This window comes from Hetaerina americana, unplaced genomic scaffold (assembly GCF_022747635.1).
Source record: "Hetaerina americana unplaced genomic scaffold, ioHetAmer1.1.p SCAF_10, whole genome shotgun sequence".
Lineage (NCBI taxonomy): Eukaryota > Metazoa > Arthropoda > Insecta > Odonata > Calopterygidae > Hetaerina > Hetaerina americana.
Window position 1 is genome coordinate 75,933,618 of NW_027286070.1, and position 25,455 is coordinate 75,959,072.

General features: G+C 37.6%; 1 protein-coding gene across 1 annotated transcript in view; it reads right to left on the reverse strand.

Annotated features, from left to right (window-relative positions):
* Window positions 1-331: 331 nt before the first annotated feature.
* The window catches only part of LOC139699363 (serine proteinase stubble-like), a 74,841-nt gene continuing 49,717 nt past the window's right edge, over window positions 332-25,455 (reverse strand). The window contains exons 2-9 of the mRNA XM_071598179.1: window positions 20,226-20,521; window positions 9,759-10,155; window positions 7,306-7,406; window positions 5,273-5,361; window positions 4,165-4,300; window positions 3,614-3,752; window positions 3,129-3,274; window positions 332-2,082 (exon numbers count right to left, since the gene is read on the reverse strand). Of these exons, the coding sequence (XP_071454280.1) occupies window positions 1,930-2,082; window positions 3,129-3,274; window positions 3,614-3,752; window positions 4,165-4,300; window positions 5,273-5,361; window positions 7,306-7,406; window positions 9,759-10,155; window positions 20,226-20,521 (1,457 nt within the window). The 3' untranslated portion in view covers window positions 332-1,929. The remainder of the gene's footprint in view (window positions 2,083-3,128; window positions 3,275-3,613; window positions 3,753-4,164; window positions 4,301-5,272; window positions 5,362-7,305; window positions 7,407-9,758; window positions 10,156-20,225; window positions 20,522-25,455) is intronic.

Below are 25,455 nucleotides of genomic sequence, written 5' to 3' on the forward strand. Positions count from 1 at the left end.
TATATATATATATATATATATATATATATATATACACTGTGCAACATGGATAGGACTGTATGGATATGGCACTATAGTTAACAATTTACATTTTATTGTTATTTATTTGTTTAGTAAAGCTTCAAGGTTAAGGCAATAAGCTATGATAGTTGTGTATCCAGAAGGGATTTGATGAGACCTCGTCAAGTTCTTCCTTGGGAATATAATGAACTATTTCTTCCTACTTTCATATTTTCCAGAGAGAACATTCAGTATAAAATTAAATACACATTGTACAAATAATAATAGCATTTTTAAATAGTTTTTAATAAGTTAAACTTTATTGCATTGTTCTCTTTTTTGGGAGGAGGAGAGTCCATCCCAATTCTTAAAAAGATATCAGATGCTCGATTTGGTCACCTAAAAAGCAATAATAAAAACTTTGATCTCAAAATAAAGAAATGGAATACCATTTGAGGTAGGATACATTTGCTTATTTTTTTCATCTTTAATTCTTTTGACAATCAAGGAACAAAAATTGATGAGACTGAAATGGCTAAGTATCTGTAGTAAACAACTCAGTAATCACTAATGGCAATTTTCAAAATGAACAGGTTTCTTGAAACATTTATGAAGCTGTTGTGAACTAAGTATTCCATATGATTGTAATGTGAGTTAAGTTTCACTGCTTCAGCATTTGTGTGCTCCCCATGATCTTGCCACTCACATTTTCTAACGGCAAGACTTCATAGTCTGGTTCGTTCAGTTCCTTGCAGAGTTCTTTCAAACTACTTAGCTGTATTCCTATTTTGTCATTAGGAAAGTAAAACATCTGATATTCGCTGTAATTGAGGTAAATGATTTAATTTATGAAGATGACTTAGAGCAGCAACTTAAGCTCAACTCCAGGATATAGATGTTGGGCAATTTTCCATTCACTCTCTTGCAAATATGCACATAACTATTGAGTATCTCCAATCATTCATAGTGTAAACGGTACTGCTTTACTCCATTAGTTGTTTAAGAATGCTTTCAAGTTTTGAAGTAAATGTGTTTAGCAAAAAACAAACCTGACATAATGGAATAACACAAAGTTTTATGTTGGGCAACTTTAGGAATTAATTAATGCCATGAAATCATTTGAAGTTGGGGAAATGTAGTGCCTCAGTTAGTTTTTAGCATCTAAATTTTCATAGTGGCTCACATTTTATTTTTATAAGTGAAGCTAAAACTTAAGTGTAATTTCCCTTGAAATCTCATTTTTTTATGTTTAATTGAGCTATTTAAGATTATTATGGTGAACAAGTGAAGCTAATTTGTTGAAAATTCACACTTTTAGTCAGGGTTGCTCTTTTTCTGCTTATATGTTTACTTTTCTAAAAAATGTGTTTAGATTATTACTGATGTTTATTAATTCAGAGAAACCACTAACATTTAAAAGTGAATGGAAAATTCATAAACCGTCACTACCACTTAATGGTGGCTAGTTAAGCAGTTTTCCTGAGATGTCACTTTGTTTGAGCCTTTGCTCGCGTGATGTGAATGTCACATCTCAGTTCTTTACGGTATTATCCAATCATTTAGTTTCTACAGATACGTTGCTCACCAATAGCGCTGACGTTTTTATTGCACTCTCATGGAAGAGAACTTTTTTTCAATTGTTTCTAAGCATTTCTCCTTCCACATTGATCCATTAGTGAAGAGAACATCTCTTTTGAGTGACATGCGATGGTTTTCAAATCCACTGCAGACTTAATATCCAACAAATTTTGGTCTACAGAAGCATCCTCCATCATTAGATCGATAGGTTTATCTTGATTTTTCGAAGATATAAAATGGACAACTCATTCACGTCAACCGATAGGCCCATTAGGCTGACTTGATTCACTTCACCGCCTCTTGAACCGACTCCTAATCACCAAATATGTCCGTCATTCAATCACAGCTTTCTTACTTCAAATTCTTCATTATCCATGGCAAGAAGTGAGTAACTCTAGTGTAGACGCCAGGATATTGTCCTTTGCCACATCCAATTCCCCAACTGACAATGCCTACCTGAGTCCAGTGCCCTGAATTTACCATCAGAGGACCTCCACTATCACCCTGTGGAAAATCAAAATGTGAATTAATTATTGACAAAAAGGCAATTATTAAAAAATTGTATCACGACTTACTCATCACTTTGACTGTGTCGGATTAAGCTTAACACAAACGGATTTTGAAAGCAGCATAATTTTACATACTATCTCTTCTCATTGAATGGTATTTAGGGTTAACATTCTATATTAATAAATTGATCTTTGAATGTTCAGATTAGTAGAATATTCATAGAATGATATTTTAAGTAATTGGCATACCTCCATCAGTACTTATTGATTTTTTGCAAGATTTGTTTGGTATGTTTCCTGTGCATAGTTGTAAGAGTATGCAACGTAATGTTTCAAAATTTGAATTTATTAAAGGCCTGTTCCTCCTCAAGTGAATATGCAAGCCTTAAAAAGTTATCACTCATTTACTATAAATGATTTTTATGGATAAAGGTTGTGAAAATTAGATGTTGCACTGGAGCAGATTAATTTTCAGGTGAAGGTTGTGCATCATTCCTTGAGCCGTCAGGACTTATGACTCATGGCTTTGAGGAACCAGCCCTGGGATGTAGGGTCCTGGCTTTGCTTTTGTAAAATCAGGGCATAATGAAGAGCTCTGCTAATGTAACCTGCCCTATGGAATATTTATTGGTATCAGTTCCCAATGCAAAGAATTCTGTGATGGGACACACCTCTCAAGTATTTCTTTGAAAAGGAGTAGTATAGATATAATATTCAACTTCTCTTAGATGAAATTCAAGTTCAAAGTTTGAAAGAGAAAGAACCTGAACCAAAATAGATTACTGCGCATGATATCTGGCTTGCATATACCTCTCATAATCCACTCTCCTCTCCTTTTTTCCCTCTTACATTACATCCAGACCAGGTTAACATGAATGAATTAGATTGAATGATGGATTGGATCCAACTGTATGATTCAATTGGTTCAAGTCAGAGAAAATTATAAAGGGTTAATGTTAATCTTGGTTCAATTAAAAATATACCCAAATCGTTTAAGCCAATCAAAAATTGAAAGATTAAAGGAGCCAGAATTAAACTTACACTACACGAGTCCATTGATGCTTCACCAGCACACAGAAAATGTTCCACTATCCCACCAGGGGCAGCATTTCCGTATTTAAGTTTACATTCCTGGTTAGTCCATATAGGGATATGAACTTCTTGTAGAACAGCAGGTTGTGGGCCACCTGGAATTTTTAATGTTGACTGTATAATGATGACTATAGATAGGGTATTTATTAATGATTTAAAATGACAATCTTGAAATTTTTCATTTGGTGAATCTCAAATGACTCCAATACCCACTTACATTCCATGAGGCTATTGCATCAAAATTTGAATGCAGAATTACTGCATATTATTATGGCAAGTTATCAGTCTTGATGTAATGACAATTTACCAGTCCTAAATATATTTTATCTCCAAGTTCCCATTTGCAATCAAAATTGAGAATTTGTTGCTCAAGCAATGTAATTTTATGATAACTAACTGGAGAAAGATTTGAATTGCTAATCTTTATAGCTTACCCTCTCTCAAACTTCCCCATCCTATGACGGTTGCAGTCTGTCCGGCATACTGTGCACTACCAGAAGGAAGACAGATTGGTTTTATATTTCTGGTGAAGGTAACAGGAGAGTCCAGTGTTAGGATTGCCACATCATTATACTGGAAAATAAAGTAGAAAATATTGTGCTGTGTTAAGATGTATCAATATTATTGTCTGATGGCTGAAATTCAAATTATTATTTTAAATTTAAACAATTCTATACAGTGATGTTAGATTATAAAATATGTTCATGACTTTTAGTATAGCAAAAGGCTGACTTTTTAGATAATATGGCCTAGTTTTTGGCCAATTTCTTCCTAGTTACTAATGTATAACTTTTTGCTGTTAGGTGGATGAATCTTGCTGAATTGTGAGTGATTGAACATTATATTTTACAATGGTATTAAACGTACCCAATATTGCAGTTAAAGAGAGTGTAAGACTTTTCAATGGCTGCAATTCATAAGAAGAAAACATCCACGTGTGCAAGAATGTGAATCTCTTCACATAATGTTTCATATACTTCCTTACCAGTGTTCTAGAGTCAAATCCTCGGTGTCGGACCAGTCGTTTAACCTTCTTCTCGATATGACGTGTCTCAGTATCAGTCCTGATATTATGGTCTCCAAGTCGGACAGTTAGACGAGAAACATCCCAAGAACTCATGCTAAAAATAAAAATTATAATCAGCAAGAATGTTAAACCCTTACTTTCGAGAAAAAATAATATTAATGATCAAAAAGATGCAAATATATTTTTATATGACTTGACGAGGCTCTTTAGGCCAATTTCTAAGCTCAATATTAATAATTACTTTTTATTAATAGTAAAGTAAATTATTGTTGAAGAAAGATTTGACTGCAAGTAATAGATACCATCCATGACAAGTCAATAATGAGTAAAAACTGCTGACTTCCATTACAGATATCTCCTTCATTTGTACTTTCACAACTTTAAAAATATTTACTATAAGATTTGTTCACCTTGAAGTAAGGGAGATGCATTTTCCCGGTTATACTTACGTTTTTTGAAATAGGTATAAAATTTTACTTCCCAATATGTGACATAGATATTTTTATTGACCTTTTTGATTAAATATATTTGTTTTTTAATATAATAAGTTAAAATTTAAGAACTGCAGAATTCCACCTTTTTAAATCAAATCTACCTAAAATATTTAAAATTTTTCAAAAACCTGCCATAACTGATAGATTACAGATAATAATATACAAGGATGTTGCTCTTATTTGTTTCGAATTGGTAAATGACAGAAATATTCATTGTTTAATCCAAAAACGCCTGTTGCCTTATGAATTAAGTACTTTAGAAGTTAAGATGTAAAATCTATTGGAATATCTAAGTTTATGAAATTAGTGCAAACTAAAATATCCACAAAAAGTATTGAATTGGATCGATCCTTTTCTCTAATTTCCTGCTTTCCTGACTGTTTCACTGTCCAGACATTAACTTATCTCCATGAATTAACCTGCTAAAAGAATTGTGTATGTTGGATCCAAGGAATAAGCAAAGTGGAAGTTACAGAGGACTTGATTCAGCAAAATATTTTGACTCGGGAATTAATGTTAAGTGGTGTAGTTTTAATTCAACCATGAATTACTGATCTATTACTGTTACTTACTGAGCTATGCAATGAGCGGCTGAGAGGATATGTGTGCTGTCAATGAGGGATCCTCCACAGAACTGCCGACCGCCATTAAATAATGCTGCCTGGAAAAGAATAAAAGATGATGATTAGTTCCTCTGCAGACTAGTTTTTCTATTGTGAATTGGTAATAAGTGTTTTTATTCATCTTCTTTCATTGAAAGGGGATCGGGGTTGGTGTGGTGGCTATTGTACTGGCTTCCCACCCAGAGGGCTCGGGTTCAAATCCCGGCAGTGTTGCATATTTTTCTATAGCATCCTGATCCCTACTTGAGGTGCTTTGTGGAGGGCACTTTGAGTGAGTACGCCGTCCGTCGGATGGGACGTTAAGCTGCGGACCCCTTGGCGCCTTTCGTTAAGAGTAGGCTAATGCCGACGCCGGGTTTCTCTCAACCCTTCATCCTTTCCTGTCCATCCCCTATGGCGCAAATGACCTCAGCTGTCGGACACCTCCCCTAAATACCACTACTTTCATTAAAAAGATAGCATGGAGAAGACATAGCTGTAATTTCTTGATAATTTGCTCCAGAAGAATGTGTCATAAAGGCATTGGATGTCCGACTGGGAGAAGCACACCCAATTCATTTCAAATCTTTTGTGGGATTTTAATTTGTTCTTATCTTTTAGTTGGTGAAGAATCAATCCCCTGATTTGAATATTATACAAATTTATTTTATGGATAAATAATCTCCAGGTCTAATGCATGCCACAAAAATTTTCAGTGTATGTCTGAGGCATGCAAGACTGCTTTTAGCGGCTTACCCTTCCAAAGAGAGAAAACAAATCATTCCATGTTTACAGCTCCTCTACCTACTTTGGAGGGCATAGCAGCACATAGATAAATCTATATTTACCCCACTTAATATGGTTTGATTCAGAGGTTTTGTTTTCTGATGGCTGGGTATTGAAGGTGGTTACACTCGATGTAGGGGTTGGGAATGGTGTGGCATCTTGGGAGTGTATAGGCAAAATGTTGTTAGTAATTTTTCAAATGAGTGCTTTGGAGGATCCAAGAACGTATATTATTGACTTTAACATAGTTATGAGCTCTTCACTAATGATTTTACTTGTTTAAGGGAAGGGGATCGCTTGGAAGATCGTCAAGTCATGGCAATGAAGAGGTGTCTCACACAAAAAATCACCTGACATGTTGTTTTTTAAGATAGGCTGAGCATACTACTGTACCTTGCTGGTTGATGCAATAGTTTAATGAAATTACTTTCCCTTTCAACTTTTTATGCTTAGAAAAATTTTGGACTTTGGTTTAAAAATTAAAATTTTGCAACCTAAAATTGCTTGTTAATGTCGACCCCACTTAACCTTTTAGTGCTGTTATTCTGAAACTTATTAGCAAAATATCTTATGACACTCCCAAGAGGAAGTGGATTTTGAGAAAAAGTGGCAAGGGGTCATGTCACAGGATGGGGGATAAAAACTTGACATCTTGAAGAGAGCACTTTTCTACGAATTACATATCTTTGAAAACTTATCTAATATATTTTATTGTGAAGTCTATTAATGAGACATCACAGTTTTGAAATATGCTCTCAGCCAGTAGCACACCCAGTATTAATTAGAACTGAAGTCCAGTAGTGAAGCAGGTAGGGCATCAAGTTACTGATTTCAGGAAACTTTGGTTCAAATATGATGCCTCTTTAAATGAGAATCAAAATGCATTTTCCGCTATTCTTTATTTTGATACTACTAGTTTCAATGCTGAGACATCATCATCAGGTGCCTAAGCATTGAAAGTGGTAGTGCCAAAATAAAGAACAGCAGAGAAATACTTTGTGTCGGGAATCCACGTGTACTGGATTCCCAACACATTGCCATGTGTAGTGGAGTGGTAATGAGACTTGTTCATACTCAGAATGAGTGCATTGAAAATGCTCCAGGGATTCTTTCCCAAAGAGTGTTAGTCTCTAACTAATGACACTGACCTTTGGATTAAAGAGTGTGGTTGGTGTAGTTTGGTTGGAAGTGTTCTTAAAATGATTGAGATTACTTACTATCCATGGCCATTCTCCCAAATCAGCCGGTTGTCCTCCAACGATCCTCTCTTGATCAGGAGATCCATTTTTCGCTCCACAATTAGCCACTTGTATCGGGACTGGGAATAAAGATTTGAAAAATTTCAGTTAAAAAGGTCAAATTATAAAGTAATGAAATGTGAATGCCCAATAAAATAAAGGTAATGCGCTCTAAAAAATAATGGGACAATGGAAGTTCATGTTTATATTTTATATCAGAGTTAGTGAGATGTATCTACTCGAGTGCTCTTAGGTAGGCAGATTGAGGAGACATCATGAACTCATGAAATTCCAAGTCTATTTCAGAGATAATAATGTGACTGAATGATAGTTTTCCGACACAGAATGAAATAATAATAATATACTTTATTCATCTTATAATCATATTCACATATGGTAGATGTCGTCATTTAGGAACATACAGTTGTTCCTGGATAATATAGTATACAGCACAATATACAATCACATAAAATACTTATTTGAAAATATTTGCATACATACACTTAGTATTCTACTCACGCTAGACCTTATAGTTTTAGGCAAGTAAAGTCGAGCTCATAATACTCCTCTATTGAGTATAAAGGATTGGAGGTAAGCCAATCACACAGCACCCTACGGAACACTACATTGCGGGCTGACTTTACAGATTTTGGAAGCATATTAAACAATTTGATAGGTAGACCTTCAACTTTGTAAGTCCTATCTAGCCTACAGTATGGAAAATCCATATTAGACTTTGCTCTGGTGTTATGGCCGTGAACGTCAGCCCTAGTGGAGTACATACTTGTATTTTCTTTTACATGAACTAATGAATAGAATATATATAAATTGTAGATAGTCATAATTTTTAAATTTAAAAAGAGAGGTCTACAGTGTTCAAGTGGACATGAATTAGATAAGGTACGGACTGCCTTTTTCTGCATCACAAAGATTAGCTTAATATCAGAAAGAGATTTAAAAAATAGTGTTTGGATAAGTGGTACCTTTTAATATTTCTGCAATGTATTATTCGCAGGTGTATATGCATTGAGAATACTAAAGGATGTTATTTTTATTATCTTTGAAGGAGGTCAACGGAATTCTTTTCCTATTCCGTCCAAATTTGAAATTTATTTACCTCTATTCACATTTCTAGATGATTCGACCCATGCATGAATAGTCAATATGTAGCTGGAAGGCTTTACAGTAAGATTATGTAAAGGTGAGCACATGTGTGATTATTCAAATGGAAATATTTTTAGTTCAATGATTTGTTTAGACAAAATGAGAGCTGACCAATTGAGATGTGGAAAAAAGATCAATTTAATTTATCATATTGCTGGTCCAATGTCGTGTTGCATACTACCATAGATATATGAGCATCATATAAAAAAAAGTTTTGATTTGATACCTACATGTAACAGATGACTTTGCTTTAAGAATTAGATATCTATGCTTATGTGGTTAATTGAGAAAGTACCATGAAATTGATTGGTTTTTGACCTATAAAGGACTCTCACCTCATCAATTGGAAAATAATTGCATTGTGTCATTCAATCTAAAACAAAATTTACATTCAAATTTTTTATTTTCTCCAACTTTGAACATGGTGTGGTATGGTCATAAATTTGGAGAATATTAATTCATCAGATTTCCCCTATATTTTTGAAAAGCCATTATGGTGCTAAGTGATAGCATACAATTCCTATTCATAAAATTCCTAAAATCTTCTATTTCCTGGCTCATCTCTTGAGTTATCTATCAAATTAGCAGCTTCCGAAATGATCAAAATGGTATCACGACTCACAAAGAACTCTTAATATTCTCAATGGGGCAATTCTTGGGTGTGGCATATGGCACCCTGAAAGTGCATCACTGAATTCGTTTGGCATCAAGCTGAGATATCACCATACCATAATGTAAGAGTTAGCTAATATTGAGCCAGGTTTCCCTCCATCCCACCCAATCCATTCTCTCCTCTCCATAAAGTTCTCCCCTCATGAATCTCTTAAAAATGCAAATGAGTGCAGCAACATCAGAGTGTAAAAATCATTCACCTTGACTGGGATTTGAACCTGGATCCCTCAACGTCTGAGGCTGGGTGCTTAAGCAATTTAAACTATCGAGGCATCCTCTTTCACTCTGAAATATTAGGGTCTTTAAAGGACCAAGATTTTATGATGGAATACCATAGGTACAATGTCACAAGCATTTCCGTTACACTACAGTCCATGAGGTTAAAACCAACTTTAAACCCTAGGGTGTTTCACCAGTGGCAGATCTAAAGAAACTGCAGCAGATGCTTATGCTTTGGGATTGTTTTATTGTAATGCACATTGGTGGATGACTCCGTTACTGTCCGGGCATCTCCCATGGTGTCATAGAATTTGATACAAATGAGGTCGCCAGTCAGTTGCATCCTCCCAGTGACTGCCATTGCCACCCAAACTTACCCACGGGGGTTTGCTGAGTGGTGGTGGTGGTGGTGACTGGTTTGATAGTTGGTGGCCAACCAGGATATGCGGGTGGCTTGGATGTTGGCCTGGTGATCCATGATGAAGTTGTCGTTCTCTGTGTGGTTGAGGTGGTCACGGCACCCGGGGGCTTGGGCCAGCCAGGGGAAGGAGGGTGGGTTGGAAGTGGAGGGATGGTGTGGTGGGGAGGGTGGGTTGGGATGGGAGGTGGCCAGTTGGGTGGGATGGGGCTCTCCGGGTACGGGCCTAGCTGCGAGGAAGTTGGAGGTGGTGGCTGTGGTACTGGTGCTTCCGGCTTGGGGGGCTTTGTTGGCCGAGGTGGTTGAGTGGGCCTGGGAGTGGAAAAGGTGGGGTTGGTGCAGCACACTCCAAACATCTGAAAAAAGTCCATTGAATCAATAATGAATGCATTACACAATGATGGATATGTCAGACAACCCTCTAAAGTTTTAATGGTAGTTGAGTCCACTGGAGTAATTGTGAAAGTTTTAAGGAATTTCATGATAAACTTTTTTATTATTCATCAGGGAGATTAAGAGTATCAAATTCCAGGTGACTGTAATGAGTGTCAGTTCATGAGGAATGTTGGATGAGGGTTACTGATTAAGAGAACCTAAGTACGGGGGGCATGGATTAGTATTTATATTTCTAAGTTGCTTCTCCTAATAATTTTTCGTCTTAATTTTAATGGACATAATAACTCATGAGTCAAAAAAATAAAAAGTGGAATATAAGGTTATTTTTATATTAAGGTAGACACTTTCTGAAATCACTGAGCAAAATTAAAAATTAAACAAACGATCATTCCCTGCCTGGCTTCTGCCGAGAACAGACGTGCTCGATCTCGCTCCCTTGAACCGGTTCAACCCTACCTGAGACTACCTGCGTACAAGCTGTTACTTCTGTGCCTCTTGTGTTTGTTCTTCCCTAGTGAAGTGTAGTTTAGTGTTAGCTTTAATTTTGTGAAATAGTTAAGTTCATTTAGTTTTTGTGTAGTACAGACCTAAAGACTCAGATTTGAAAACATTTCATACCCTCAACGATCTAATTTACAATTTTACACGTAAATATAATAACAGCATCAACATAATTGGTGGTCACTTTAACCTCCCTGGTATAGATTGGGACAGCAAAATCGTTAAATCTGGAACCGCGATCGCGAATCTTGCAATTCCATGATAAAATTGGTTCAAAGAAACTCCCTCCATCAAGCAGTACGCATGCCCACCCGTGGAAAGAACATATTGGATCTATTTCTTACAAACACGCCTGAATGTATTATTAGTGTATCAACTGATGAGGGCTTGAGTGACCATAAAGCAGTTAATGTCCACTTGGACATAGAAATAAAAAAGATTGTTAAACCAAAAAGAAAAATTTATAATTACCATAAAGCAGACTTTAAAACTTTTGCCAATCAATTAAACTCTTCACTACCCGAGTTCTAAACCTGCCTAATTCATGTCAAGGTGGAAGAAACTTGGACAGAATTTGTCAATATCATGCAAAAAGGAATCGTATATTTCATACCTATAAAATACGTTAAAGCAAATCGCGACCCCAGGTGGTACAATAAAGACGTTAGAAAAGCCCTTCGAAAGCAGAGAATGCTACACTCTAGGGTAAAGAGGGCAGGCGTGAACACATCATCCCCTGAGAATAAACAATTATGGGACACATATAGATCCTCTAAAATTGAAACCAAAACACAATTGCGTAGCGCCTTACTGCACTTTAAACGCAAAGTACTTTGCGAGCACTTGAACACTGACCCCAAAGCTTTCTGGTGATAAGTTAGGGATGTAAATGGGAGTAAACAAACCGTGACTTGCTTAAGGGATTGTAGCAATATAATTCATACAGACAGCGAGGGTAAAGCTAACATCCTAAATTCATTCTTCCAAAGCACTTTCTCGAATGATGTTGCCACCGCATATCTCCAAGAAACAATACATACTCCACCCATGGAAAAAATAACAGTGGACCAACAAGGAATTCTAAAATTGCTTAACGAGATTAAACCCAACAAATCCCCGGGTCGCGAAAATATAAAAGCTAGGGTGATGAAACATTTAGCTCCAAACATTACCCTGTACCTTGAATTTATATTTAACAAATCCCGCACAGAGTGCAAAGTACCTAAGATTTGGAAAACCGCGCAAATAACGCCTATTTTTAAAGGTGGTGACAGGGAGGATCCCAGTAATTACAGACCTATATCTCTCACTTCTATCTGTTGCAAAATCTTAGAGCACATAATTGTCAGTTCAATAATGAGACACCTTGACAATATTAACTTTTTAAGTGAAAATCAACACGAATTCAGGAAAACCCGCTCCTGCGAAACCCAATTAGGATTATTTACACATGATTTACTTTTATTGGGTGAGAGAGGTAGGCAAGTGGATGACATCTTCTTAGATTTTCAAAAGGCATTTGATAAGGTTCCACATGGTAAACTTATTCATAAATTAAAGGTTGCGGGTATAAACAAGGGTGCCATAAGTTGGGTTAAAGATTTTCTTTCAGAGCGGGAACAGAGGGTGGTCCTTGATGGCGCTAGTTCCGACAGCGTTCGAGTCACGTTGGGGGTACCTCAGGGAAGTGTGATCGGGCCGTTGCTTTTCTTGATTTTTGTTAACGATTTGAACCGCGAAGTGAAAAGTAAAATTAGGATGTTCGCGGATGACACGGTGATCTATCGGGAGATATCTGGGGATGAGGATCGTTTTATTCTAGAGCAGGATTTAGATTGCATTACTAAATGGTGTTCTAACTGGGGATTGACTCTAAATTATAATAAATGTTCAGTGGTAAATTTCTTTAAAAGATCAACGGGATTTGCTTACAAATTAGCTGGAGGTGACCTATCAGTAGTTAATACCGTAAAATACCTAGGTGTCACATTCACAAAAGACTTAACTTGGGGGACTCACATACGTAAAGTCTGCGGTCAAGCATATAAAAAATTGGGATTCATTAGACGCATTGTCGGCAAAAGTGACTCGAAGGTCAAGGAACGTTGTTACCATGCTCTTGTAAGGCCTCATTTAGAATACGCATGCGGCATGTGGGATCCGAGTGATAAAGGTCTCATTCGGGAAATTGAGAAGGTTCAACGCCGGGCAGCCCGTTTTGATAAAAATTCTTACGATAAAACGCAAAGCGTCACCGAAATGCTCATGGATTTGGGGTGGGAATCATTGGCAGAGAGACGATTCAATGCAAGATTGAAATTATTAAATAAATTCAGATCCGCATGTTTCAGCACCGAGGTCTCGCAAATTATTCGTACTCCTACATACATCGGTCGCTTGGATCATGCATATAAAATTCGGGAAATAGATGCCAGAACTAGCAGACTCAAGGACTCCTTCTTCCCACGGACAATACGGGATAGCAACTGCAGGGTTATAGATAGAAAAAATTCCACTTGCCACCCTTAGCGTCTAAAAAATAATTAGTTCTACTTAAATGCATGCTCTTCCACTAACCTTATGTGTTTTGTTATAATAACCCATTCTTTCCGAATGACCTCATTCGTGTTCTGTTCATCTGTTTTTAAGTTTCCCTTTCAGTCCCTCGTCCCTCTCCGCAGGGGAAATTCCTGCTACCTGCAACGTTGGGTCGCATTCCCTGCCTTTTACAGACTCTTTGGGGGGTAGAGTGTTTTGTGGTGCATGTTCATGTGGTAGTGATGTTTCAATTTCTTGCTTGTTGTGTTCTGGCTTCCGTGTTGTAGGATGGCTTTCGTGCTGCATCCTGGGGTGCAGTGTTTTGTTGGTTTGCGGTATATGTGTTTGCATGAGTATTGGATGGAGGGATTTTTGCATGAGTGTGTGCGCTGCTGTGGGTGTAATTTTCCGTGTTGTTTTTTTTGCATGTGGTATTTTTCCTTTTTACGGTTGGTGACCTAACACCCCCCGCCACACGCCCTTGCGGCGGCTTGCGGGGTATTATGTAGATGTAGATGAGAGAACTTTCATTTCACAAGTGTACCCTTTGTCAAAACTTAATTGTCATATCATTGTAAGCTGTTTGTGATTCTCATGGATCAGGTCTTTCAGTTGTCACTATTGTAATAAATTTCATTGAATCTTCAAAACTCAGATATCCTAGAGACAGGGAGTGATTGAATTAGTAGTGTTTCTTGCTCCTCAAAACATACATAATACCTGTATTCTGGAAGCCCTTCAAAATTTTTTGTAACCAAATATGCATATCATTATGACGTATTAGACATTTATTTTCTAAACTAAGAATTCATAGACCTGATCCTAAGTTTCAAGTTATTTCTGCTTCTAGATATTTTCTCAATACTAGCCATTGATCAGAGCTAAAACCTAAGAATGTGTTTCTAAAGAAAACAGTTTTGCTCGAACCAATCACTTGCACTTACAATAAGACTTACTCACTTACAATCTTGCAATACAATTAAAAATTTCTAATTCTGAGGACTCTTAGAAAATTATAACTTTCCCCATTTGACTTTCAATCATTCTGTAGTTTTTTTAATGATTCATATTGAGCCTACATGTACACCTTCCCAGTCTTTTTATGTAAATATGCTTAGAAATTTGACTCACCCAATTTAATTCTTAGATTGAAATATATTACTGTCTTACTTAATACTTGTGTGCAAGGCATTGAATCAGGTAGGCTATGATGATAGTCTAATTAATTTTATTTTTTTAAGGTAATCTACCGGTTAAGGTAGGTTTTTGGATGGACACAACTACCAAACAAATATTTAATTACTCCTCACAAAACACAAAATCCATCATCCTACTCTATATCAGGTCCCTCTTCATCTCTGAGTACTTTCTTCCTCCCTTCATCCAGTCCAACATCCCTATCCTGTTCCTTCCCTTTCCTCTTTTGCCTAACATTCTACCCTCTATCACAGTCTTCAACATCCCACTGCCGGTCAACACCCCCTTCATCCACTTTTCCTGCCTCCATAGGATTGCTCCCAAAAAACCCCTCTCTTCGCCCACCATACCAAATACTTCCTCATTTGTTTTCTTCTGTGTCCATTTCTCCTTCTCCATTCTTCTCCACACCCACATTTCAAAAGCCTCCAATCTACGTCTATCCTCCTGCTTCAATGACCACGTTTCCACACCGTACATAGCTAACCTCCATATCAAAGTTTTTACGAGTCTTTTCTTAACATCCTTACTCAAAGTCCCTGTCATCAACTCCCTCCTCCTGGTGAAAGCCTCTTTACCTAGCGCAATTCTTCTCCTTACGTCCCTACTACTTTGACCGTGTTGGTCCAAAACACCACCGAGATACGTAAACTGTTCTACCTGGTCTAGTTTTTGCCCTCCTATTTTAATGTTAAGCTTGGCCTTTTTCTTTCTAGGAAATCGCATAACCTTTGTTTTATTAATATTGATTCTCATCCCATACCTGTTGCACTGAATTTCCAATTCACTCAGCAATGCTTGCAGCCCCTTGGCTGACTGACAAACTAAAGCTTGGTCATCAGCAAACCTAACTGATTTTACGAATTCCCCGCCCACTTTCATTCCTACCTCGAGTTCTTCCCATGCCTCTTTGATCATTTCCTCTGCATACAGGTTGAACAGCAACGGTGATAATGGGCAACCCTGCCTTACACCCCTTCCTAACACTGCCCATCCTGACTCCCCGCTCCCCACCAGCACCTGAGTAATCTGAGACATGTACAGGTTGCGGATTAGCCTCCTTTCCCTCCAATCTATTCCTATTTTCTGCAATATAGTCATTAGTTTTTCCCAAATCACTCTATCAAACGCCTTTTCGAAATCTACGAAACAGGCAAATACCTCCTGGTTGTGTCCTATATTCCTCTCGATTAATAATCTCATTACTGCAATGGCATCACGCGTACCTCTCCCCTTCCTAAACCCAAACTGATCATCCCCTAAGTAATCATTTGCCCTTCTCTCTATCCTTTTGTTTATGATCCTGAGAACAACTTTAGCTGCGTGGGATATCAAACTAATTGTCCTATAGTCCTCACATGACGTGGCCTTTACCTTTTTCGGAATAGGAACTAAAACTGATCTCACACAGTCTTCCGGCCAGATTCCCTCCTCATAAATACTACGGATCAGCCCATATAGCCTCTTCCTCCCACATTTTCCTAAGCATTTCAAAAGTTCCACGGGAATGTTATCCACCCCCACGGCCTTATTTAGTTTCATCTCCCTTAATGCCCTTTCTATCTCAATGTCTAGTATGCCTGGACCTAAGCTGTCTTCCTCTATGTCATTTTCTTTTTCAATGTCTAACTTTGTTGGTCTGAGTTCTTTACTATACAGTTCTTCTATATAGTATACTCCTTCCATCTCTCTTGGATTTTTCCTGCGTCAACTATTACCTTACCCGCCTTATCTCTATCTGTTAGCATAGCTCTTCCTTTCTTACTTACCGATAACGATTTAACTTTGCTGTACAGCGCACCGATTTCACCCTTCCTCTGCAGACTTTCCATATCCTCGCACTGCGTCTTCCACCATGCTTCTTTTGCCTTATTTGTTGCCCGCCTCAATTTATTGTTCAATTCTTTGTACTTCATTTTTCCTAATTCTGTATTTATATTCTTCCATTTTCGCCGCTCATCCATCTTTGTAATCATCTCATCCGTGATCCATGGTTTCCTAGTCCTTTTAGCGTTAACGGTTCCAATAGTGTCTTTTGCGGCTTTAGACAACCCTTTCTTGATCATTTCCCATTTTTCTTCGATAGTACTAAGCCCTTTGCCATCCTCCATGATTTTCTCTACCGCCTGTTTGTATTCCTTCCTTTTCAACCCATTTAATGCTTCTACATTCCATTTTCTAACTCGCCGCCCCTGCCTTATCTTTTTGAAACGTACGCTACATTTCATAACAACTAAATTGTGGTCTGAGTCCGCATCCGCTCCCGGGAAGCTGTGGGAATTTATCACACTGTTCCTAAACCTGTGTCTAACCAGGATATAATCTAGCTGATATCTTCCTGAGTCACCTGGCATTTTCCATGTATACCTGCATCTTTTGTGGTGTCTAAACCAAGTGTTGGTGATGACTAACCCCTGTCTCCTGCAGAACTCATCTGCTTTCTCCCTGCGGTCATTCCTCGTGCCTAAACCGTAGTCCCCCACCTCATCACCATCTCTTCCTTCGCCTACCGTCGCATTCCAATCCCCCATCACTATCAAATGTTTCCCTGCCGGAACACACGCGATCATGTCCTCTAACTGATCGTATATCCTATCGACCTCTTCTTCCTTATGGTTGCTCGGTGGCATGTATACCTGAATAATAACTAAGTTCGTAGGTTCTGCTTTTATCTCCACTAGTAGTATTCTATCCGTTACCTGCTCTATGTTTACTACGCTTCTTCCTACCTCTTCATTTAATACTATGGCAACCCCTCGTTGGCTCTCTTCCCCACTGCTGTATATTATTCTATAATTATCACTCCAGTACTCCCCGCTATCTTTCCATCTCACCTCGCATAGACCTAAAATATCTATATTTCCCCTTTCCATCTCTCGCTTAACATTCTCCAAGTTCCCTGTCCTCATCATTGTCCTAACATTCCACGTTCCTATTCTAACTAATTTCGTCTTCTTCTCCTGCGTCTTCTGTCCTGCTGCTGCTGGTTTTCCCTCTAATTAATTATCTAGACAAAATTATATTTGTAGGTTATTATCTAGATGCTAAAAAACATTTTTTGTTTCCATTTGTCTAGGTTTACTGTTTTGTATAGAAGAAACCATTGTTCACTTATTTAAGAACCTTGCTAATGATTTTAATTTCCCAATTAAACATATTGATACCTGAAAACATCAAACCATGGTAGCTATCCAAGATTGTGACTTAAGGCCAATACTTCATATCCTGTCATCACTGCAATAAGAAATTAACAGACATCTTTTCATCTATATATTTTTTGCTTTCCCAAGGTTAATCATTATTCTAGTACATTGATATTGATAGTAATGAATACATTAGGATCAGACTAAGTTGATGCCCCATCCCCGACTAATCTCCTCTTTTGACCAATATGGTTTTATTTTTATTTGATTTGTTATGAGTAACAATTAATAATGCTTTATGACCAAAGTAGTAGTTTTAGGGGAGGCGACTGACAGCTAAAATCCTTTACCCCATTAGGGATAGATGAGAAAGGATGAGAGGTGGAGAGAAACCCTGCCTTAGCATTATCCTACTCTTAATGAAAGGCACCAAGGGTTCCGTAGTTTTAAGTCCCATCTGACGAATGACGTTCTCACTCAAAGTGCTCTCCACAAAGCACCTCAAGTAAGGATCGAGATAGCACTGATGAATATCTATCGTCTCCAGGATTTGAACCTGGGCCCTATCCTTGGGAAATCAGGATGTCTGACCAAGCACAAATATGTCCCTACATTTAATTTATGATATACTATTGTATTGTGCTCTCATAATTTATTATATTGTATTGGGCTCTGTCTATGTAAACAGAAAAATTCTAATTAAACACTGATTTAAACACATTTTTAACTTAAATATTAATGTGGTGATTTCATCCATTAGAAATTATATGGATTGGTATCCTAGACTTCGAAGATATTCTTGTTATATATTCATAATTAACATTCAACTGTGATGTATACGGAAAAAACATTTTCTGGTATAATCTATCATCTTATCTAAATATGTTTTACTGAATTATCTTTTATCCACTCCTAGATAAATAATAAAAACATGAAGAAAATGAATCCATCGACTTGATATGATGCAAACTAACAGAAAAAGAGGAAGGAGGTGCATGATGACCAACCAGGCAAGAAGTATGTAAAGGTGAGAAATGTTTGAATGCATTTATTATTTTGTTTTTATTGTATTTTGAGAGGAACTAGCCCAATGAGGAATCTTTGCCTCATTTACTTACCATTGTAATTTTGTTCACATCTGGAGATAAAATAATGCTACAGAGCAGCTTATTTTGCATTTGTAGATTTACAGTGTCAAATGGGGAATGCCATGGCTTACATGAAGCTACAGGAATAATGAAATAACTTTGCAAATATGTTTCTGCTCTCTTTTGGATCTGCATATTTATTTGATTGCTCGCACTATAATTACTGGTCATCGGTTATGTTTTAACTGGACATTGAATTTGGTCTTCGCAAAAAAACATGAAATCATGTTGTATCATATTCACTGGAGATGGTGAATTTTTAAGGTGATAATGTTTCAAGGATGATTTGGCATTGGGTATTTGGAAATAAAAATTAAAGTGATTGTTTTTCTTGAAAAATACCAAAATTCATTTATTTGACCGGGAAGAATGGGATATATCAATGACGTACCAACTCAGCAATTACATAAGCCTGCATAGATTGGTGGTAATGTGACAGTATTAGCTCATTTTCTTCATATGTTAACTTTTATTCATCATGCTGCAGGCATGATAGTCTTCTGAAAATTGTAAGCTGACCTCACCAATGTGCTCTGTGCTCGTCAGATAATCCAAAGGTTCATAATTATAAATGTTGACATCAAATGAGCAGGGGTGCACATTTGAAAAACCTGTCGTTCACAATGCTTAATAGTTTCTGATAAAATGGATAGTGATCTCTTGGGACCACAAGCAGGATAAATTCTAGGGATAATTATTAATGTCAGCATATTGAAATGGGTCATTGTCAACAATGATTTCACTGGGTACATTATGTATAATGGGCGTGCTCTTCAACTTTGGATCATGGTTAGCTGTGCATTATTACAATTTTAAATTTTACCGCTAACTTCAATGACCTTTTCAGATAAATTTTTTAATTTGGTCGAAAGGTTGAGTGGACAAGTCTAAAAAAGCTAAATCTAGGACCATGAATAGTAAACTCAAGCCAAACCATAAAGTTTTGTTTCCTGAATGATTTGATTCAAACTCTTTGAAGTTTTGGGGCTTAGTTCAAAACACTCAAATTAGGTATCTAATACTTCTGCTAAATGCTCTCAGTATTATTTTGACCACTTCCACGTATATGTTGCTGTTGATTGTTTTTGTCAATGCTCTTATCTGGAGGCGGTATGTTCAGGAAACTTAAGAAGCCATGCTTCAAAATAAGTGAGAAAATGTCTGATGCAATTGAAAAAAACAAGGCAATCACATTTTGTTAACTTAATAAAAGACAACTTGGAGTACTCTATAAACATATTCTTAGGTTTTAGACGTGATTTTCTTGGAACTGTTATATTCTCCTCTTTTAAATTACTTTTTCAGATAATGTTTGCAGAGGTTTCCCTAACTTTACATGAACATGACCGTATGTGCATAAACATGATCTCCTTTGTTCACAACATAGTCTAGTGGGAGTCTTCTTCATCCCTGCCATGCCAATCAACTCAAGCTTCAATTGATACTGCACCCTGCATAGGAGGCGATAATAATTGTATATGTTTAAATACCCTATAGTCTTACCTGCCTACCAGATGCTGTAAAGTAACTACAGGTGTCATACATCCCTAGAATCCATGTCTCCCAGTTGTTCAAGTCAGGAAGCTTGAAGTAGGGATAGCATTGCCTGAAGCTGGTACATCTTCCGAGTTGTCCCTTGCTGCTGAAGCATGGTCCGATTTGTAGAGCTTCCCCAATACTCCAGGATGACCCAGGGCCACGTGCAACGATGTCTCTTTCTACTCCATTGTCCACTTCCAATATACCCACTGACCTCTCCTTCCTGCCCTTTCTATCTTCCCGGACGCTATCTTCTACCACTGTGAAAAGACAACAAGGACATTATAATTATTCTTGAAGGCACAATTCAATATTATTAAAATTTTTGAGTATCCATCCTCACAGAATATGAATTACCAAAGCCATTGATAAGGTGAGACAATTTCCAATCTATTTTCTGCTTTGCGTTTGCTTTTGAGTAGTCTTGCCTTGGATGAAAGCTAACTTATATTATCGATTCTTTATAGCTACAGTAAAATCACATGGTGCTTGTATTGCATTATAAAATATGTGCTGCATATAGTTTTTAAGAAGATTTCCCCAGGCATATTTTAAATAAAATTCAAAATTTTTAACCGTTACCAATTATCCAGGTAGTTTGATATATGGGTAGATTTGTTTGATGATGAACATGCACCATAAAAGGTCTTAGGTTTGAGTCCCTTTTTGGGCATTGGTGGTTACTTACATCTTGTACAAACCGATGTAGAGTATTTTCTAGCCAAGTTTTTCTTCCAGCTATTTGGTTTTAGGTATTTTAAATATTAAAAGTGAGCCAAGATTAATTTGTAATGTTAATAAGTTATACCGTGTTGAACGTAATGTTGCAAATTGCAATATTTATCAAAATCAAGACAAACCAAATCCCAATGGGGGTGGAAATTTGAACACTTTTACACTGCTGGGTTTTTAAAGGTTTGCACTTTAGGTAGATCACTCATGAAAGCTCTTGTTAGGAACATCGAACCCACTCACCTGGGAATTCCCAATCACCGCGCCGAAAAGCAAATATTGGAAAGTAGTTGTAGCCGATTAAGGCCTGAAACACTTATGGACATGATATTATTTTGTTTAAATCGATAAAAATGCAAGTTTTGGAACATTCCTAATACTACACAATACTTTTGCAGATGGAGATAAGTAAATTGTTAAGACTGTACAGTTGGTGCTCTAAAAATCTTTCCTTTAACTGCATTTAATGCCGTGCTCAATCGAATCCATACTAATAGTTTATTCCGTGATTTGAAATTAGCCAAATTTTATTTAGATTTAATTGCGATTCATTGTGTGCCGAAATACCGGTATTTCAAGTGGTAAATCAATTTTGTACTATTTAAGGGCTTATTCATTTTCGGTGCATTTGGAACGCATGCAATGTCTTCGTTCGTGAATTGATATCGCTCCTCGTAATCAAATCACATCACATCCACCGCATGAATTTAAAATTTTCCGTCAACATTTGCTTCCGTAATGACACCAGCATTACGCAGTTAGTTACTTCGAGTGTTCGGCAATCGAAGGTTCAGCTTCAGCGTGCGGCTGAGACATAAAAACTTTCGCTGTTCCCGGAATCGACGTGCTTTCGGTGGAATCGTCCGCGGGGGAAGGCCTCGTTCCTTCGCGCCGAATCCGACGACGCCCGCAGCACGCTCTGTCCGACCGTAAGCCAGCGTCTCTCTCGTCTGGGCGCCGCGACTGCCCGCCATCCCGCCTAGCACGCTGCATCTCAGGCGGCAAACCTCCCGGGCGCCACCTACTAACAATGCCCGGGTGTAGGAAGAGCTGCAGGGGGTGGGGACTTCATTGGAATTCCGTCCCAGTTCACTCCGAGGAATGAGTCATTGTTTCTTTTGGACGTCGACTCTCTTGATACGTGAGGTCCTCCCAAATAGGGCCGCGGAAGTGTGGAGGTAATGAAAGCGGTGCGCCCTGGACTTTTATCTGGATTAATGGCGGGAGTAGAGGGGGAGTTGTAACCTGCTTCTTTCGGGAATCGCCCCAGATGCGCCCGAGCTGCGCAATGATCGCAGTCAGCGTTTTTGATGCCATCGGGTCTGCAGAATATTTCAACCATCAATGACGTAAATGAGCTGTGTGTGCTCGTCTGGAATTCGGATTAAAACAAGAATTCTGCACGTACACTGACCGTTGTGCATCTCAAACGAATTCGCCGCGAATATTTTGCGCCTTCCGGGTCAATATTGGACAAATTTAAGTGAGGGAATTAAATTAGAGGAAAAATTAATTTCGCGGTGATATTAGGTTACATACATTCTGTTAATGGCCAAAGACCTACTTACCAAAATTGACCCAGTTAATTCAGTGCTCCGAAAACATGGCTGCGATATTTTAATAAATTTCGGCACAAAATGTATTGCATCTCAGAGCATTCACCATAATTCTATTCAATTTGAAGGTTGGCTTTGATAGGTAAGGAAAGAACCCATCTCGAACCCACCCCGCTAAGCCTTAAAGGTGTGAGAGATTCGCACACATTCAGGGTAAAGGGGAGGGCGAGTGATTTCCTCTCCATCTGTGTCCATTTGGTTTTCCACAGGTTCCATATTACCCGGCGTGAAAATCAGATGGGGCTGCCCAGAAACGACCCCCCCCCATATCCCCCGAGATTGGATCGAGACCATCCACCCATAGATTGGGTCATTAGCCCAATGCTATAACCAATAGGCGATCGCGCCTATCTCAGAATTAAATAAGATTTTATGATATTTTTGTCGAACTTATAAAGATCATCAATACTCAGTTCTTCACTGAAATACACAGTGGAGCGTTTACAGTAATGTGTTCACACACAGCAACATCTGTCAGCTTAATTAAAAATTCGCAACCAACTGCCAGTTTAACCTGAGAGCAGGCCAGAACTTTCGCGGCTCGTGTATTCAAATGGATGGAGGTGTGTGACCGCAATGCGGGTGTCGTGGTGTAATTGAAATACCTCGCAATGGTTTTCTCCTGCAGAATCATTTTGATTCTATTGTGGGGGTGTGTGTGTGTGTGGAAAATTGCTTCGTTTATCCTTAATTCATCAGGATTGTCTGCGAACTAGCCATTTAATAGCATTTCACACCCTAGAGCAGTAAGGAAGTGCATTCAGATTGGAATCCGCATGTGTTAGTTATTTTCCAATATACGAGTATATAATTGTATACTTCCGAGGCTGATTTTGTGATGCATATCGATTCGACATAAACTTGAAGTTAGACACTTTTATTATCGTCCAGATTTAGTTTCTAGTTCTAACACGCCCAAAGGTTTACTTCAAATTTTACAGTATTCATAGATTCCGCAATGCTATAAAATACAATTAGACGACATATTGTCAGGTTAAATATGTTGACATGAAATATAAGTAGTTTTATGCATCTTCTTTCATTCTGTCATGAATATGAGTCATTAAATTCTGTTTTCTGTTGAAAAAAATATTAGCCTTTCTTTTTCTCTTGCAATCTAGGTGAAGAAGGCGGCTGGGCAAGTCTACAAGGACTTCTACAGTTTGAAAGCGCTTTGATTATCTGAATATAGTGAGGAACCAAAGGCCATAATCTTTTATTTTTATCCAGAGGACATAAAGGTAAGTGAATTTGGTAATGTTCATTTTAAAATGTTTGAAGTTAATATCGGAATTATTTGGGCAAGACTTTGAGGAGCCACCGGCTGAAATTGAAGTATTGTTTTAATTGTTCACTTAAACTTTCTATTTTTGGCGTCAATTGAACATAATGCCATATGTAAGCCTTCCGATATTGGAATGAATTCACTTTCAATGTAAGTTTCGAAGTTAAACGATTTTCTTATTTAAGCACCAAAGACTATCTAAACAAAGTATTTAATTTGAAAAAATATTCTCCAAAGAAATAGCCTAGTAATGACTACATAAGCTTAATATTAAAACCAGATTTAGTTGCCGCTCTTACATAATTTGAAATTGATTTTCCCATTTTGTAATTTAATTTCCCCCTTTTCCATTTGCTAATCAACCCGATCAATGTATTCTGCCTGCGAACCAGAGATTGAACAGACAACTTCCATTGCCATCTCAGTGGAGTAGTTTTTTTAAAAACAGTCCAAACAATCAATTCCAATCGTTGATGTCAATGATCTTGTTTCGTGTTTGCGTATTTATACCTGTATGAAATTAAACGGTTTTGGCGCAGTGATTTTTCATATTAAGCTTTTATATTAATGCCTGTGAGTAAGAATATGTCGATTAATGTAAAGGAAACTGAATAGTTGGAATTACGTCGGTTTCTGGGCTGAGAAAATTCAAGATGTCCTGACTCTGCAGTATTTCCTCATTTGCTTCCCACTCCAGATCGATTAATACCGAAGGGCTAAGCCTTGTGGCTCAAGATAGCTTAAGGAGTTTCATAGTAATGCATTTGGGCAGGATTGTTTGCCACGGGGGAAAGTTAGACAGGACCTTTCATCCAGAGATGAGCGTGTGGCGAAGCAGCTGTATCACCAAAAGATTTGTTTCGTCCAAAACTCCATGGCTGATATGTAAAATAGCGGGTCATTATCCAATTAAGTGCCAAGTTTGGGGTAATCTAAGTTATCATCTATCTTATTACGCATTGGGAGGGAAAAATATGAGCGGAAACTCAAACCACTTGTCTACAGCGCAGGAATCCTTTCATCCAAATTTACATTTTTATAGTACAAGTACGTATGTTCACGTATTAGAGTATATCCAAGATTATGTCTTATTTAATTGTTAATTGGTCCTGTTTGACTTTAGAATAAATCTGAATCCAGATAGTGATGATTTCAAGCCGACTGTATTCTCGGAATGAAAAATCGTGCTGTATGCAGTGGTAAAAATAGAATAACTCTTTAAGGTTCATCTTTTCATATTCAAAGTTGTGCGAAATTTAAAGCGCAAAAGGATGTAATGTTAAAAGTGGTCGTAGGCCAAAAAAGACGAACGAGAAGAGGCATGCTTTAACAATTTAAAAGACAGGTGGGGGATTGAATGTGAAACGGGATGTAATTCGGATAGGAATCCGTCATGGTTTAAATACTTGGTGCTTTTGTGATTAATATTTTGGAAAAATACAGGTTCTGTGGAAGGCCTTATAAATTAGCTCGAGAGAATTGGCGTCCATCCCCATATATCTTTTCCAAGTTATTTTTTTTCGAGATGATGCCTTGTTGGGTACTACAATTCAGCATATGC